Source organism: Sphaeroforma arctica, assembly GCF_001186125.1.
Source record: "Sphaeroforma arctica JP610 unplaced genomic scaffold supercont1.350, whole genome shotgun sequence".
Lineage (NCBI taxonomy): Eukaryota > Ichthyosporea > Ichthyophonida > Sphaeroforma > Sphaeroforma arctica.
This window is the reverse complement of record NW_014040208.1, coordinates 21233-37555: the sequence shown is the minus strand read 5'-3', so window position 1 is coordinate 37555 and position 16323 is coordinate 21233. Positions and strand designations below refer to the sequence as shown.

At 40.0% G+C, this 16323-nt stretch overlaps 2 protein-coding genes across 3 annotated transcripts; both read right to left on the bottom strand.

The window, feature by feature from the left end:
* Positions 1 to 342: 342 nt before the first annotated feature.
* On the bottom strand, positions 343 to 11757 carry SARC_05469. Of its 2 annotated transcripts, none has more exons than XM_014300669.1 (16): positions 11121 to 11757; positions 9702 to 9938; positions 9184 to 9393; positions 8515 to 8799; positions 8016 to 8104; positions 7355 to 7507; positions 7079 to 7171; positions 6450 to 6679; positions 5785 to 5894; positions 4974 to 5139; positions 4327 to 4456; positions 3665 to 3802; positions 2495 to 2793; positions 1642 to 1806; positions 1049 to 1118; positions 343 to 607 (listed from the first exon to the last, which is right to left on the bottom strand). In XM_014300669.1, exons 1-16 carry the CDS (start codon positions 11506 to 11508, stop codon positions 581 to 583), a joined length of 2790 nt encoding a protein of 929 aa, XP_014156144.1. In that variant the 5' UTR covers positions 11509 to 11757; the 3' UTR covers positions 343 to 580. The 2 variants fall into 2 exon arrangements, with proteins under 2 accessions (XP_014156144.1, XP_014156143.1); XM_014300668.1 differs by having other exon boundaries at positions 9184 to 9390.
* Positions 11758 to 13947: 2190 nt separating this feature from the next.
* Positions 13948 to 16323, bottom strand: SARC_05468 (hypothetical protein). The gene is made up of 7 exons (XM_014300667.1): positions 16095 to 16323; positions 15594 to 15875; positions 15055 to 15321; positions 14773 to 14835; positions 14536 to 14579; positions 14277 to 14343; positions 13948 to 14079 (listed from the first exon to the last, which is right to left on the bottom strand). The coding sequence occupies exons 1-3, from the start codon at positions 16120 to 16122 to the stop codon at positions 15308 to 15310; spliced, it is 324 nt and encodes a 107-aa protein (XP_014156142.1). The 5' UTR covers positions 16123 to 16323; the 3' UTR covers positions 13948 to 14079; positions 14277 to 14343; positions 14536 to 14579; positions 14773 to 14835; positions 15055 to 15307.

Genomic DNA, 16323 nt, shown 5'->3' with positions numbered 1-16323 from the left:
TTTCATGGTTATCGGTCCCTTTAGTTTACCGAAAAAATGTCCACGGGCATGTATTGATTTTCAGCACTTTTTAGTATCATTGATAGTGTTTTTAAACGTTCAATGATTTTTGTTTTCTGTTTGTTTTTGTCAAAATTTCTTGCAATAGGGGCGAGCTGGTAGACAATCCTTGTACATAGGTTTAATATATAGCTCATACTCGGGGCTAAACGTTATAATTCAAACAATTGAGAGGCCCGAGAATATCTCAGATAGACACATCTGATGGTTCAGTCGGTACAATTTCCATCCCTGGATTAATAGGGGATCGGCCAGCCCAGTGAACATCCGATTTTGTCTTACTAGCATCACCAACATTTACATGAGAATCGTCCATTCCTATGTGCTACATTGAATACTACTAGTGATGTTTACAATGTGTGCAATAGGGAGTCAGATTAATCCACGATTCAATTGGTGACTGTACTTAAGACGCATAATTGTATCTTTATTTGCATGTGGTCCCATTTTTAGACCCAGGTCTTCTATTTTTAGGCCCAACCTACAATCCGCGGTTATTTGAAATCGTGCAGAGGATCTACTAATCTCGTCGCGACCTCTTCTTCGCCTGCTTCGATAAACAGTATTAACAACAGCATAGGAGACAATCAGGGTTTAGGCATCACAATAAGCGTTCAATTATCGAAGTATGTATTGCACCCAAACGCAAGTCGACGACAAGAGAGTAGAGCCACTTGCGACATTGTCTCACGGCTCACAATTCAGATTTGCATTCTTATGAAAACATCATTCTCTCTCAAGACGCACACGTGGCCGTACAATAAAATCGCTGCAACAGCAGTACCTCTCGCACACATACATATACATATTTATATATATGTAAATAAAATGCATGTACGTGTCAACATATATAAGTGTATCATAAAGCACACACGTTAATATCGGCTACAAACATACATACGCGCGTCTATGAGTAGAAACTTAAACCTTCCAATCGATACTCTGCTACACAACCAAGGGGGGGGGGAGGTGAACTGACTTTGCCTACCTTTTTACTTCTAGAGCTCTCTTTTGGCCTGTCCTCGTCCTCGTCACTGGAATACCTCCTCGATCGTTTACTGATGATTAAAATAAGCAAAAGGAATCAAAGCAGACATGTGAGTCAGTGGGATGGATGATATCTAAAATGAGAAAGTGCATATGAATAAAATGCTATTCGTTGCCAGTAAATACCACAGTTGCAAAACACTATCGTAGCCTGATGCATTCAAGCGGATTTGAGAAGTCAATATTTGCTATGTCAAACGAGAACGGAAAATCAATGACGATATTTGAGACCAAATGTCACAGCGGATTAATGCACTGTATCTGATATAAAATATTAATTTGCTGATGTGCTTAGTAGGTACAAATACATGTAGACCCCCCATTCTATCGATCGCAATGTTTGCTTTGATATCGCTTAAATGAGTGACGTTGTCTATTACTCTGCCCATCCTTACTTGTGTACAAACCTAAAGTGCTACCTCCCACACCAATAACTTCATGTCTAAGTTTCGATATTCAACACAAACATCACTTATCTACACATAAATGCAAGTGTACAATTGGAGGGTATGCATCGTATATATTAACACACACCTCTTTCTATCGTCATGACTGCTCTTATGTCGCCTGGACGAGTGCCGGTGTCTGCCGCTCTTTTCCTCTTCTTCATCTGAGCTGTACGTCCTACGCCCACGGCTGCGACTTCGACTACGGCTGCGCGATACACTCCTCGACACACTGCGCGTTCTGCTCCGGCTCCTATGTATGAGGAATACGAGAAAACACACACCGTGAATACACACTATATAGCACACGGCCACTATACATATAATACAGCCAAAGTTGTAGAATGTATCGAAAGTGCATTTGGATAGGTGATAGTGCTACGCCTGTAATTATGCCTAGGACTGCAAAAGTGATTGCGACGGCGACTGTGCGACGCACATCCTCGACACACAGCGTGTCCTGCGCCGGCTCCTAGATATATACAAGTGTGCATACTGATTACAATACTATATTCAAGTGAAGAGGCTACGCCCACGACTGCGACTGCGTGATACACTCCTCGAAACATAGCACGCCCTCCTCTTATTTATAAGTTACCCGAGTAGGCACACACATAAATTATGCAATCTCTCTATGTACTTAAGTAGGAAAATGCATGCAAAAACAGTCAATCTTAGAATAGTGATAGAGTGCAGAATTTATCACAAGTATATATTATCTAGATAGATAAATACGACTATGCGCATATATATTTATATATATATTCATAAGTTTAGAACGTATCTTAGTGTTAGAGCTATGCCAGCGACGGCGACTGCGGTAACGTGACACACTCTCTAACGCACTGCGCGTCCTGCTTCTGATTCTGAATGCGAATGAGTTGTGGCACACACACACACACACAAAAACATATATATAAATAAATAAATATAAGCCCTACCTGCTGCGACTATTCCGCGATCGGCTCCTGCTACGCCGACTGGACTTCGACTTCGACTTCGACTTGCTAGACGATTCATACTTGCTCTTAGTAGACTTTCGTGACCGCCCATGCGAGCTCTTATCCTTCGAAGATACGGTGTACTCTCCCTCATCTCCACTGGAAGCTTCGCCTTCTTCTCGCTCATGCTTAGCGGGATTGCTTTTGAGCTCTGTGAGCACTTCGTTGAATACATCCTCGCGGTGGCTGTCTAGGTCGATATTCTTGAAGTGGAACATGCCCTCGACACGTGGCCGGATCTATATAGGCGAGAATGTATGCGAGTACAAATGAATATATAAGAGTGTGTGCCGGTCTGAATATGTGCATGATATATATTCACGTATGAATGTAGATGCGTAATTCTATCTAACTATGTGCCTGAACGTGATTGGTTTAATGCGATGATTGTACTATATACTGAGTGAGAGGTAATTGGCGCTAAATTTGATTCAGTATGTATTTTGTGGAATATCAGCAAAGCGCACCAAGTACAGATAATTGTTTAGTAAATTATACTGAAATTCTGAGTACATTGAGCACAAACAAGCATCAGATATTACGTTGGCAATCGGGGTTTCTTGCATAATACCCGGTCTTAATGTTTTTGAGTAGCACACACTGCAGGTACGCTAAAAGTACAATCAGCAATCGAAATCCATCCAACTTATATACTGTGTTAAAATTGTTTGAAAACAACAAGCACACACATTCCTTCGAGCTACACACTGAAGGTATAGTCAAATCGTAATATGTGTTGGTGGATCTTCAGTAGACATACTGCAAGGCAGTATTTAAGCACAATCAGGGCGATCATCCGAGCAACATACACACTAAGCAGATATATCAGCTCGATAAACACTAGCAACCATCCAATCAACACAATACACGCATCTATACAGACAGAGTACACGCTAATCTCCCATCAACATGCATATTGCAAAGGCATTTGAGCACAATCAGTGCCAATGTCCGACCAACACATATATTGTCGGCAGTTATATCAGCACCAAAACCGCCAATATACAATCAATAGACATAAACTAGATATGTATATAAAATATATAAACACCACAAGCCATAACTTCCATCCAGCATGTAAGTATCTGTTCGGCGCGAGAGAAGCCTTACCGTATCCCAAGTATCTGTCAAAGCAATTAGCGGATCGAGCGATCTCAGATCTTTAGCAAATGATCGCATTTTCCGTTTCAGCTCCTTTTCTGCCTCCTTCCTCTCTTCCGATTCCCTCACCAAAGCCTTCTCGATAAGCTACAAACGTAGAAATGAAATGTTAACAAGTTGCCATTTAAAATAGACGTGTGAGCCCACACCCACATATACATTTCTATATATACACCAGTCTTAAAAAAACATGCTTTCTTAATAAACCGCGTGTAGAAATCAATGGTTATTAGCTACAGCATCTTGTTGGTAATTGTCAGTCATCACTTGCCCTTAATGCACGGGTAGACGTGCATGCATACGTGCTTGAAGTGCATTCAAAATGTATATACATACAGTCAGCCAAAACACTTTCTAGTACAAATATGAAGGTAAGTAGATCACAGATATAAATTCACTACAGCAAATAAACGTGATCCTCTATACAATTGTGCATCAATATAAGATATAACCATCCATATAGTTAAATTTCAAGGTCGAATACTAAATTTGTCTCGGTCAAGTACGCATCTTAAATTTGCTGCACACATGCGAAAAGATCAGAAGCACGCACACACGCACACACATATATATATGTATATATACATATATAGTCATTACTGAATACTTACCTTTTGATACGTCAGCTCAATATTTACGGGTGTTATGACTTGAGCTCGGGCATCCCCAGCCAAGATTTGTTTGAACTCGTCGAGCGATGTGTTCCCTCTCATTTCGAACGATATACCTTTCAGTATCATTCTGCAAAGAGTGTAGGTAATTCCCAAGCATCAGCTAAGGTACACAAGGGAGCGTTGTACACATGAAAACTCGTACAGCTTCCATATGTATATTGCTCCCCAGCTTTGGCAACTGGAGCTTTTGGGCGTATTGTGTCAAATAACAAGCCAATCTCAGTTGGAGTTGGGATGGGGTCGCTTCTATGCTAGTATATCTAATCAGTCGAATAATAATCTATAAATCGCTATTTCTGAGCACATACCATCGAAATCGAACAATCTCATACACATTTACTATAAGTAGATAGCTGGGCTCAATCGCAGTTTGAACTCGAGTCACTCTCAGATAGGGTAATACCTTATACAATTGTAGTGTGCCGATACGCAGTTTCTCAGATAGATCCATTCACATGCATTCTGGATATCTCAATCGCAAGTGTGATACGACTCTCACGTCACATCAGGGTACACTACACCACACTGCACTACACTACAATATATTACACTACACAACACTATACTAATGTGTAAAAACATACCCTATCGTGCTCATGTCCGTTGTCAGCTTCTCATACAGATCAACTATATACAGCTTGAATATTTCAATCGCAGTCACACCCGACGTATCGAGCATGGCGTTGAACGCGGGCTGAGGACCAATCAGAATCAAGGATTCCTTCCATGTGCTCAACGCATGGATTGAGCCTGCGATAGGTACGTAGAAAAGAGTGAGTGAGTATGTATGTATGTATGTATGTATGTATGCATGCATGTGTATGTGTGAGAGGGAGTGGGAGAGGGAGATATAGAGAGATTGTTACGTAAACAACTGACTTTATCGAAAAGGAGTTGAATGTGGCGGCCATGGTACCACAGACTTTTCGAGCGTTCCCAAAGAATGAATGTGAAGCTTTTGATACATAAAAAGTCGAATTGTTGAGCATATGTCTGACTATTACAAAGGCAATTCGACAGTTGTATCGTTTGACATATTTTGAGTGCGCGAGGAGACAAAAATAGTGAGGGATTGTCCTTGAAAGCGTCGCAGCGACTATCTATTTTTAGTAGCGAAACGATGTAAACCATACACATTGATGCACGACTTACACGAGTAAATAGCTATACATTTATGTTCCCTTGTCATAAGCAACTACACCTGACACACCAGGCCATACTACACAGAGCAGACAACGCCACATGCCACACAAACTGATGTTGTGCATGTCGTATTCATCAAATGGAGACAAAGCACAGGACATCCGACCATTTTAAATACACACACACACACACACATATATATATATATGACGATATAATGATATAACAATATATAAATAAAATAATATATACCTGTAGCGTGAAGCTCTTTCAGCAACAACACGTAAGCCTCTCGGGCACGGCGTTCTTTTCGCTTCCGCAGTTCACGTGCTCTGCGTCGTTCAGCCTCTGCTTCTTTTTCTCTGTATAAAAAAATGCGCAGAATGGAGGTAGGTAAATAATCGAAACTCTAAAAAACTCATATATACGTAGAAATGAATAAGAATCTTCGAGCATTTGCTGTTGTTGATTGATGTGAACAATTGAACAGAATATGATTGTAAACGCAGAGGTTACACAACGTTTCGATAAATGAAATACAATCACACAGTGATGGTCGTACACCGCACGACACATCACCACACTCTGCTCACTCAGGTGTTAAAATCGCGACGACCATAACACACTGAATCACAATAAACAATATACTAAATCACATGAACAGACTATACTAACTCCCATAAATAGACACTATACTAAATCACATGGATAGACTATACTAACTCATGAATAGACACTATACTAAATCACATAACAACAATGGGCAACTTTTAAACATCACGTTTATGCAGAAATATATATCTATACAAACACATCGCATCAATACACATCTCTCAAAATATCGTCCACACGACGATAGCAGACCAGAAGGCACGCCTCAATACGACATTTGGGAGGAAATCCTAACACATACACACCTTTCAAGTATCCCCAACTCGAACTGTCTTATCGCGGCGATCCGATACTCAGGTATTTGCAATAACTCGAGTAATTGTTCAGCATCTTCTCGTATAATTCTGTGCTTTTCCTTTTCTGCCAATGCCTCCTCGTCCAGATTTTGGTCCACGTTCGATTCGGAATCTGCATCTTTCTCATCCAGGCCGAGTGTTTTGCGGGTTTCTAGCTCCCGATCGACCAACTCGCGCGCCTGCGAACATTGTATATAATTCGGGGATGTAGTGACATTAATTCCACATTTATACTTAACAGGCGAAATAATATATATATATATATATGTGTGTAGAGTATGCATACGAAAATGTACATATTCCAAAATATAGCGATTAATGACCGCTTTCAAAAAGAAAATAAAAGAGGCTATGGGGAAGACGGGCAGCAGAGCCCCGCTAAAAAAATCCCATCTAGTATTCAGGGTCGTGTGCGAACAAGCACGACTACTATTTAAAAAGCACTGGAATAAATGCGGGATATCAGACCTATCAATTCCCACATAATATTTGGAGTTCATCTCGGATCAGACATGAACAAACATACTCACTGCGTACGTACCACAACGGACAAAAATAATACGGGATACGAGACCTACCATTTCCCACGTAGTGATCACAGTCAAGGGTTGCGACTCTAGTACCTCCCGGTATTTCTTCGTGAAGGCGCGGAGGCTCTCCTTCTTGACATTCTGTTGGGGTCAAATATGTAGAGAAATTGAGCTGGAGGATAGTGACATAGTACGGACGTAGACCACGATTGGGTACAATATCGCCAGAGACATGGGACATAAAACGATAGAAAGAGATTTAAATACACACACACACACGTATATATATATATATACCACTATATGTGAATACTAGATGCACACCTTCTCTTCAGTGAGCCGGTCCCTCTGGATGGATTCAAAAATGTCCATAGCAGCTCTCATAGATAACCGATTGAAGCCCTTTGACTCCTGCAGAAGGTCTTCCACTTGACGCCACTTCATATACGGTTTGATATCCGGATGCTCCTCGATTGTCTGCAGAATCGATACCAGCACAATTCCATTTTAATGTATATGTAACGAAATATAGATATATATGTACATGATGTACATACATACACAAATACACAAACACTTGCATACATACATACACATATAAATACAATTATACATACACACACATATATTTATACATATAAAAACTGCATACAACGCATGTCTTATCGATATCGAAGTCGAGTAAAGCTTCTGAAATTATTGTACCTACAACCCACTCAGTCCTATTTTTATTTTCGACCGGGGCAAGCAAGAGTGAAGTATTCATGATCAGCGTTCGGAGAGGCACTTATAGCTCCAGCTTCCAGATAAGACTTCGGTTTCACAAGGTGACAGATCGCGTTTGCGTCGACGCAAGCATGATACACCCGTATGTGATGATATATCATTGGTATACAGATAGGGTAACATACATACATACACACATGTGTATTGTACATAAATGTATGATTTTTATGAATCATTATGCTTATCTACGAATACGTACCCTCCGCAGGCTGTCCCTTGCGTCTCTCTCGGCCTGTATGTCTTCCTCCTTCTCCTCCTTAGCCCGTTGTAATCTGTACTCGTTATAGCCTGATACGTGCAACATCGGGGGCATAGTAGAAAGCACAGAAGGATATAAGAACATAATCTTCATGCCGTCGTAATATGGATAATAAGGAATTCGATAATAAATTATAACCTGAGTAGGTTCAACACAGGAAAGATAAGAGAAAGCATTGCAAGATACGAGAACAGACACTCCGTTACAACATCATAATGGGAATGGAGGATATAATAACAAGAAACCGAGATAGATGCTCGGACATATGTATGGTACACTGCCACAAAAATGAGATACACACACACATACATTTGAAAAATACAATATATATATAATTATATAAATATATATATATATATATAAATATACATATATGGGTCACATTTTCATGCAGTCCCGTTAGAGTGGCAAAATCCCTTCGGCATACATACACACATACATTGCTTCTTTTCGCTGAGTGTCTTCAACGCTCCCCAGCGCACATCGTGCTGGACCAGCTTGGACGCCTGGTCGAAACTATGTCCCGTAGAGCCAATATTGTACTCGGCAAACAGCCCTTTCAGCGCATTCTTAGCCTCTTCTTTCGTATTATACAGGAATCCATCCGCATTAGGGGTAGGTATAATCACTTCGGGTTTGGGTGTGGGTTGAGGCTCCACTTTTGGCTCGGTTGTGGTGACGCTGGGAGTGTCCATCTCCGGCTGCACTGCCGCATAGGATGGCGCTGTGTGGTAGAGGTAGTACGGTATGCTGGTATGAATCAAATGATTCGACTACATGTATATGAACATACATTCCAAACCGGATATTACATATAACCCAACAATCATCCAAACTCGTAAGATAATAACCCGAGAGTTTGACAGCGGGTTCTAGCTTTATTTACACTGTCAATGAGTCATACTGATGCACAGTTGCTTCTACGCTATTAGATCAACTTATACAATGCCATAGTGCTGAAAGAAGCGTATATCACTAGGCTTACGCCACCGCCGAACAAACGCTCTCAAGACGAGTGTACACTTACATAGCAACGTATTGTCTTTAGAAAAAACTATCCACAATAAACCAGGGTAGTACGCATACAAAATTACACAAGAATACATACCCGAGAGTTTGACCGCGGGTTCGAGCTTTATCTGAGCTTTCACAGGCGAGGGAACCACAGGAGAAGCGTGCATAGCAGGACTCATACTACCGCCGAACAAATGAGCTCGAGACGGATGGATGAAACCAGGTGCAGGGGTAGTAGGCTTGACATCTACCGGTTTACTATCTGTGGCATTTACATTTTCGATGCCAGGAGGACCTTCCTCTGCTGCCAAGGTTATAGTAAAATAGAGAGACATACGGGCGTATCTTAAAATGCATCGCTTGTATTACAAACATATACAGGCTCTTAAACAAGCTTCCCTTGTACTACATACATATACATACTCTTAAATATATACAGGGTTGCACTACAGATATTGCAATAGACAGACACAATAGATTATTAGACAGATAATATTGCTAGACATACTCTTAAACATCAATCACTATACACATGCGAGTGCATTGCTAGTCAGACATTACTACAAGCATACTCTCTTATATACATTTCTTGTACTACATGTATTGATATACCTGTGCCGTTGGTCGCCAGACTTGCCTTAGCCTTCCGTTTAAGTTCGATGAGCTCAGTGGGCTCGTTCCAAACGGATTCTTTGGTCACCTTGTTGTAGTAGTACGTTTTCTTATTCTCTGCCTTAAATTCCTTCCACACGGACTGTGCCAGAAGCTTTTCCTCGGCCGTCATCATCTCTTCGGGTTTATCCCACGACGATTGCTTGGTTATATTGTTGTAGTAGTATGTTTTTCCGGCTGAAAAGGCATAGGTGTATATGATCGGTGGAAGGTTAGTATATACCATAAGAGTACACCCTCAGGGGCACGGCTTTGGTATTACTGTAAATATCTAAATCGTGGAAGACGCCAGCTTATTTAACGTATCTTATAGTCTGGTGTTAAGCCCGGATAAGGGAAAATACACACATCTGCAGATGAGGTGAATAAGGTTAGGAATACAAGATAGGAGTACGAAAGAATAGGACAACATAAGTAGTCGGACTCAAGTGTCGAGTCGCACAACGAGCCTAACTACGAACGAATGATGAAAGTGTGTGTATCTGTACCTAAAGACACACGATCAATTGTGTCTGTTGCTTAGATGCCGCATGAGCAACGACATTCAATGTATGACATTTCGAAAGCATTCAAGGTCCCTGTAATACGGTACATCTGAGCGAATATAAGCAAAGAAGGTAATATATCTACTTCAGTACAGTACACACACACACACATATATATATACAAAATATTACATACAATAACGCACACACGCATACATAATGCACACAAACTTACACACACACAAAGACACGCACACGCACGCACATAACGCACACACATATACACACAAAGATACACGTAGACACACACACAGACAATATATATATATATATATATATATACTCTCTCTCTCTCTCTCACACACACACACACATATATATATATAATCGATCGATACACACAAACGCACACGCACAAACAGTATGAACACATACACGCACATATATATAAACATACAGTTACACACACACATATATATATATATATATATATATAGTATGTGTCTGTGTGCGAGTGAGTATATATACATATACACAAATTTCAATTTCAATATAAAAATATTGATGCGTATACACAGACACACTCAAGCACACTTACACACACATAGACACATAGACACAAACACAGACACGGACACACACATATATTTATATATATCAATGTAAGATTCAACACCATCTGTTTGTGTCAACATGAGCACTATATGTCACATACCTCTAATTTGGATTGCTCTTCAATACACTAGTGTAGTTCAAACACGATTGCCACATACACGCAACTTATTGCACACATGGCCACGAGCAATTACCAAAACTTATAACATACACATATCAAACCACACTCATCCTATCTAAAGACTAAATAGTCTCTAACCTGGCGTAGTGTGTGGTGTCCACAAAGGCTTTTCTTCCGCGCGAGGGGGTGGTCCCATACTCGCAGACGTTACTGCTGGGACACCGGGCGCTCCACTACTAACGCTAGGCGATGTATTGTTGACACCTGCCCCCCCCCCACCTACACCGGGAGGACCGGAAGTAAACATGGTGGATCTAATCCCATTGCTATTCGGTCTAATAGTGCCATTATTCATGTTATTCATGGGGTCATTTATCGGATTAGATGGGTTAGCAGCATTGAATCCAGGGGGTGGGCCTGGTGGAGGCCCCCGAAAGGGACCCCCTCCAAAGCCTGGAGGTCCCCCTGCTAGACCACCGGCAATAGGGGGCGGGCCACGTAGCCCACTAGAAAAATCCCTAGACATTGCTGGTGTTTTCTTGGGTGTTTAACGTTTGTATGTATGTGTGTATACGCGCGTATGTTGTATAGTGTGCATGAAATTGTGCATCTAGAAGTGTCGGTATATTATATGTACCGTTATACACGAAAGATAGCACACTGAACCTAAAGATATTCCAGAGACTATGTCGAATACACTTGCAGCTGTGCTTCAACTACAGTGTAACTCCACGCCACTTGTGCATCCACTTCGTTCATACACGACAAGTGCCTGTATTTACTATTTAGCTCTGAATGCTGAGTAGTATTTAGATATATACGAGAGAGATGTTTTTTAAGGAGGCTATGAGAGAGAGTTAAAAATTTATTGTCAACCGCGTTTCGCTTTCATTGTTTTCCGTTTTCTGAAAATGCCAAAAATTGAAAACGGTAACGGAGAGCGTGGGGTTTTTCGCGGCACTTTCGTATTTTTGTTATTTTTTGAAACAAACAAATCGAAATACAAAATATTTGTGTTCGAAGTTCAAAGTGTGACGAAGATTGTCGGCATATGGTACCTCTCGTTGAAAGCGCCCACATGATGACAGGGCTGACCATATTACGTTTAACGTTTACTCTCTTTGAGGCGGTCCTGTATTTTTGATGTGGGTGCAAATTATAATATTTGGGTACTGAGCAGTGAGAACTGTGAGACTGGAGAGGACAGTACGTACGTATTGTATTGTTTTTTTCCTTTTCGTTTTTTCTAAAAACAAACAAAAAAACCACCCGAAGAAATATGCAATGGTCTTATTGGTTAGTATTAAAAAAAAGTTAACATATATATATATATGCCATATACCGAGCTAAAATATATGTATAAATATCAATTCGATTTATATATTCAGTGGTAGTTTGTAAATGTACTCTTTCAAGTCACTAAATCGCTATAAGCCTAAGCCTAAGCAGCTTATGGGAGCACGGTCCGTAAACAACCTGTCAACCCAGACGAATATTATATTTTTAAAAATCTCCAAAACTCAACGCGCACTTGTTCCTTTGCACTGAGTTAGCCACATGAAGGATAGAAGCAACGAATGAATGTGTTATAAAATACGAGATTCCTGATGTAGTCTGTATATACGTTGAGGTATACAAATGCTAATAACTACAGTTCGAATACTCGGAACTTCGATGGCAATACACAACTTGGTTCGGGTGGGAACGAGGTACTCTCGTGTCACGGACTGTCGAATTGGAAGGACACCAACTTTACAATTTGCTACACTGTTTTTCACTCATGAGTCAGATGGAATAAAGAAAATACTTAAGACTAGAATGTGTCAACATGAACTGATTATGGTTCACACCTTAAGCCTCGAGCTAATCGTACTTTCAGGTGTTGTACGTCAGAGTTGCTAAATCCTCGTGCGATAGACAATATCGAGAAACAGTTCTTAATCAAAATACGATATCAGAACAGGCGTCTTTCAAGGTTAGTGTGAATCGTTACTTGCTTACATTTTCCGCCGAAACACACATCAAGGCACAGCCCCCATAGATTGATGCAGAATACAATGTCTTGAAACTGCGTAAATACAACATCGCTTTGAAATAGTATCATAACAATGACATAGCAATACTGGGCCATTGTACGACATCGCATACTTCATATTAAGTCCTATGCTTCTAGAAACACCCCAGGGCCTAACTCTTCAAGCGTGACTATGGAAGGCATAACAAGAAACAAATTTGGAGAATAACAACATAATTTTTGAGACAATCATCTCAATTGTCTATAATAAGACTCAGACAGGTCTGCAATCAATATCATCAAGTTCAAATCTTGCAAATATGGAAACTAACACACTTTATTTCTGTTTGCATAACTATCAGAACAAGGCTCATTGCTCACCAGTCCTTTACGAGTAGCTTGATTTCGATTACTTGACAGCACAAGTGGGGAGTTGTAGAATACATATACAAAAATGTAAATTGTGTGCGCTAATTCATATATATAGACACAAAAACATTCGTTTGTAATTCTTATTCCATGCGTATATTTATGAATACATTTGTATGTGATACGAAAATATATATTGTTTTATTACACATACGTGTGCGTTTAATATTAAATATTTATACAAATTAACACTTGTATATATTAATACCATGTATAGACATACATACACACATAAATACAAACAGATTTACCTGTGCAGGGAGGCTAATAAGACTAGATATGCACATCCAGTATTTGTTAGTACGAGACTAACGCTATGTTCCCACTATCAATAGAATCGAAAACAAGGTCCACATTTCAGAGCACAATACAACTGAAATAAAATGCTTCAAAAAGTTGCACGAAATAGTAGTTACAAAACAATTGAAGAGATAGAGATATTCATACTTTCAAGGACAATCAAGCAAAATGACTTGCACTACATAAGCCATTCCTGATCTAGTTATTTACAACAGCTCTTATTCATCAGTTTTTTTTGCATCTTATTTATTTAAAAGATCAACACAATAACAGAACAATGCATACTTCTCATTAAGCTCTACAAAGGTCTCGTTTTGGTGGACAGTAGAGACCCAATCTTCATATCAAATATACCTAAATATCAATCAAACAGGAGATATTAGATTGGTATGATAGATGGAAAAAAAATCAGATCGAGAGGTAAGACTCAGACATCCAAGGAAGGTCTGCAAACCATCAACGAGTTGTACTCTCTGGTGAAAACTGCGAATAGGAAAAGTTTAATCACTGTCTTAAATATTAGGCAAGATGAAACGACTGCAGATACATACCTTTTAATCCACAGATTGAGGGCCAAAGAAAATCTTCATTTATAGCAGCAATTCTTCATAGTAAAACCTGAAATGTAAAAGAATAGAAAATTAATACAAGAACAAAAATCCAAAACGAAGAACAAACAAAGGGAGGTTCATCAGAAAAGAAATTGGCTTGATACAAGTATCAATAGTATTCTCGTCATTGGCGTAGGACGGGGAAAGAAGACATCAATTGAACATATAACTGCTTCTTGGTACATATTTGACCACACACCTTTTCCGAGCCAATAAGCCGACAGCATAGTCAATACGGTGAACCTGCGAAATAACAATACATTTATGAGACAAATTTTCAAAACAGATAGAATAATGTATTTAATTTTTAAGGCTCAGACATCCAAGGAAGGTCTGCAAACCATCAACGAGTTGTACTCTCTGGTGAAAACTGCGAATAGGAAAAGTTTAATCACTGCCATTTAACCAATTTGAAGATATAATAGATCAAACTTACCAGGGTTATATATATATCCTCGGCAGCAGCTCTGATCGTTCGATAATCAGTATGCACCAGGAACTGCACAAGGACAATCGGGTAAAGATATGAGAATATACTCAACATATATTTATTCGGATTTTAAACATTTAACAATCAGGCAAATAGCGGTCAGTCAAGAAATTGGCTTGATACAAGTATCAATAGTATTCTCGTCATTGGCGTAGGACGGGGAAAGAAGACATCATTCCTATTCGCACAGTACACATTATTAATCATTCGAGGGTTAAACTCACTTACCAATAAGAAAAGCAGTAACAGCCAACGAATCCATTGTCGGACGAGTAGACGCATCCAACCAGCTCTAACTCGCATCCAAAATCCGGCACACACAATGATATTTCAGGAATGGCTAGAACTACAACATACATGCAATTTTTTCTAATATCCTTGTCTTAACAAAACCAAAGAACTGTGCAGCCGGTTTGATACGAAGCTAGTCCTAAAACTATACAAGTCCGGTTCTTTATTTAATATTTTGAATCAACAAAACTTAATCGAAAAGTCCTGTGAAGAGAAAAACAGACGGATAGATCTTATTAGTTACTACAACATACTTTGAAGCATACAAGTTGATACACAAAACACACAATCAAAAGTAAAATCAGGTTGTCAGAGGTTTATCATCATAACACACCATTGGGTTAAGGCAAACTGTGAAATTTGTCTCATCATTTTCTACTTGTGCATGCATCACTTTTTGTGGGAGTCCATAAAACGCAATCGAGAACGACAGCGTGCCAAAGTAAGGTATTTTGTCAACACATTCAAATACATACCGAAACCCATGTCCTCCTCTTCGGATTCTTCCTCAGGCTCGGGCTCGGCAGCCTTCTCTGCGGCAGCAGGGGCATCACCAGAAGCAGGTGCGGCACCAGCGGCAGGGCCAGCAGACGCACTTCCTACAGCTGATAGAAGCTGGTTGACATCAGAGCCACTTAGAGCCTTTGAGAAAAGACCGTACCAGTAACTGTCGATCTTTACGCCAGCGGCGGAAACGATCTTCTCGATGTTCTCGGTGCTGATCTCAGCATCATCATCGTGAAGGATGAGAGCGGCGTCTATTAAGGCAAGATAAAATACAGGAAATGTGATAATGTAAATACATGTTCCCTTGTACGTTCGATAAGTCTTTATTGTAGCCAGGCAGATTCAACTTGAAGAACATCACGAACACGCATGCGATGCATTCTCGACAAAAGTAAACCGAGTTTAGGCGAGCGAACTACTAAGGTAGCTAGAAGATCACAAGAAAAGCAGGGCGTGAAAGAAAAACTTACATGAGCAAGCTAATTCGGCGATAGACATGTTTGTAGATTGACGCTTCGCGGATGTAGTCCGTAAGTTATGGTTACGCTTAGCTTTTGTTATTAACAAAAGAACAACACCATCAAAAGGATTGTATTGTAATAGCGTGTGCGTTTCTTGTAGTTTTGGCTGTTTAACGCGGCCCGAGGTTTCGTAGGTAGTACCAGCGCCGCACCGCGTGTGTAACTATTTTTTCCAAAT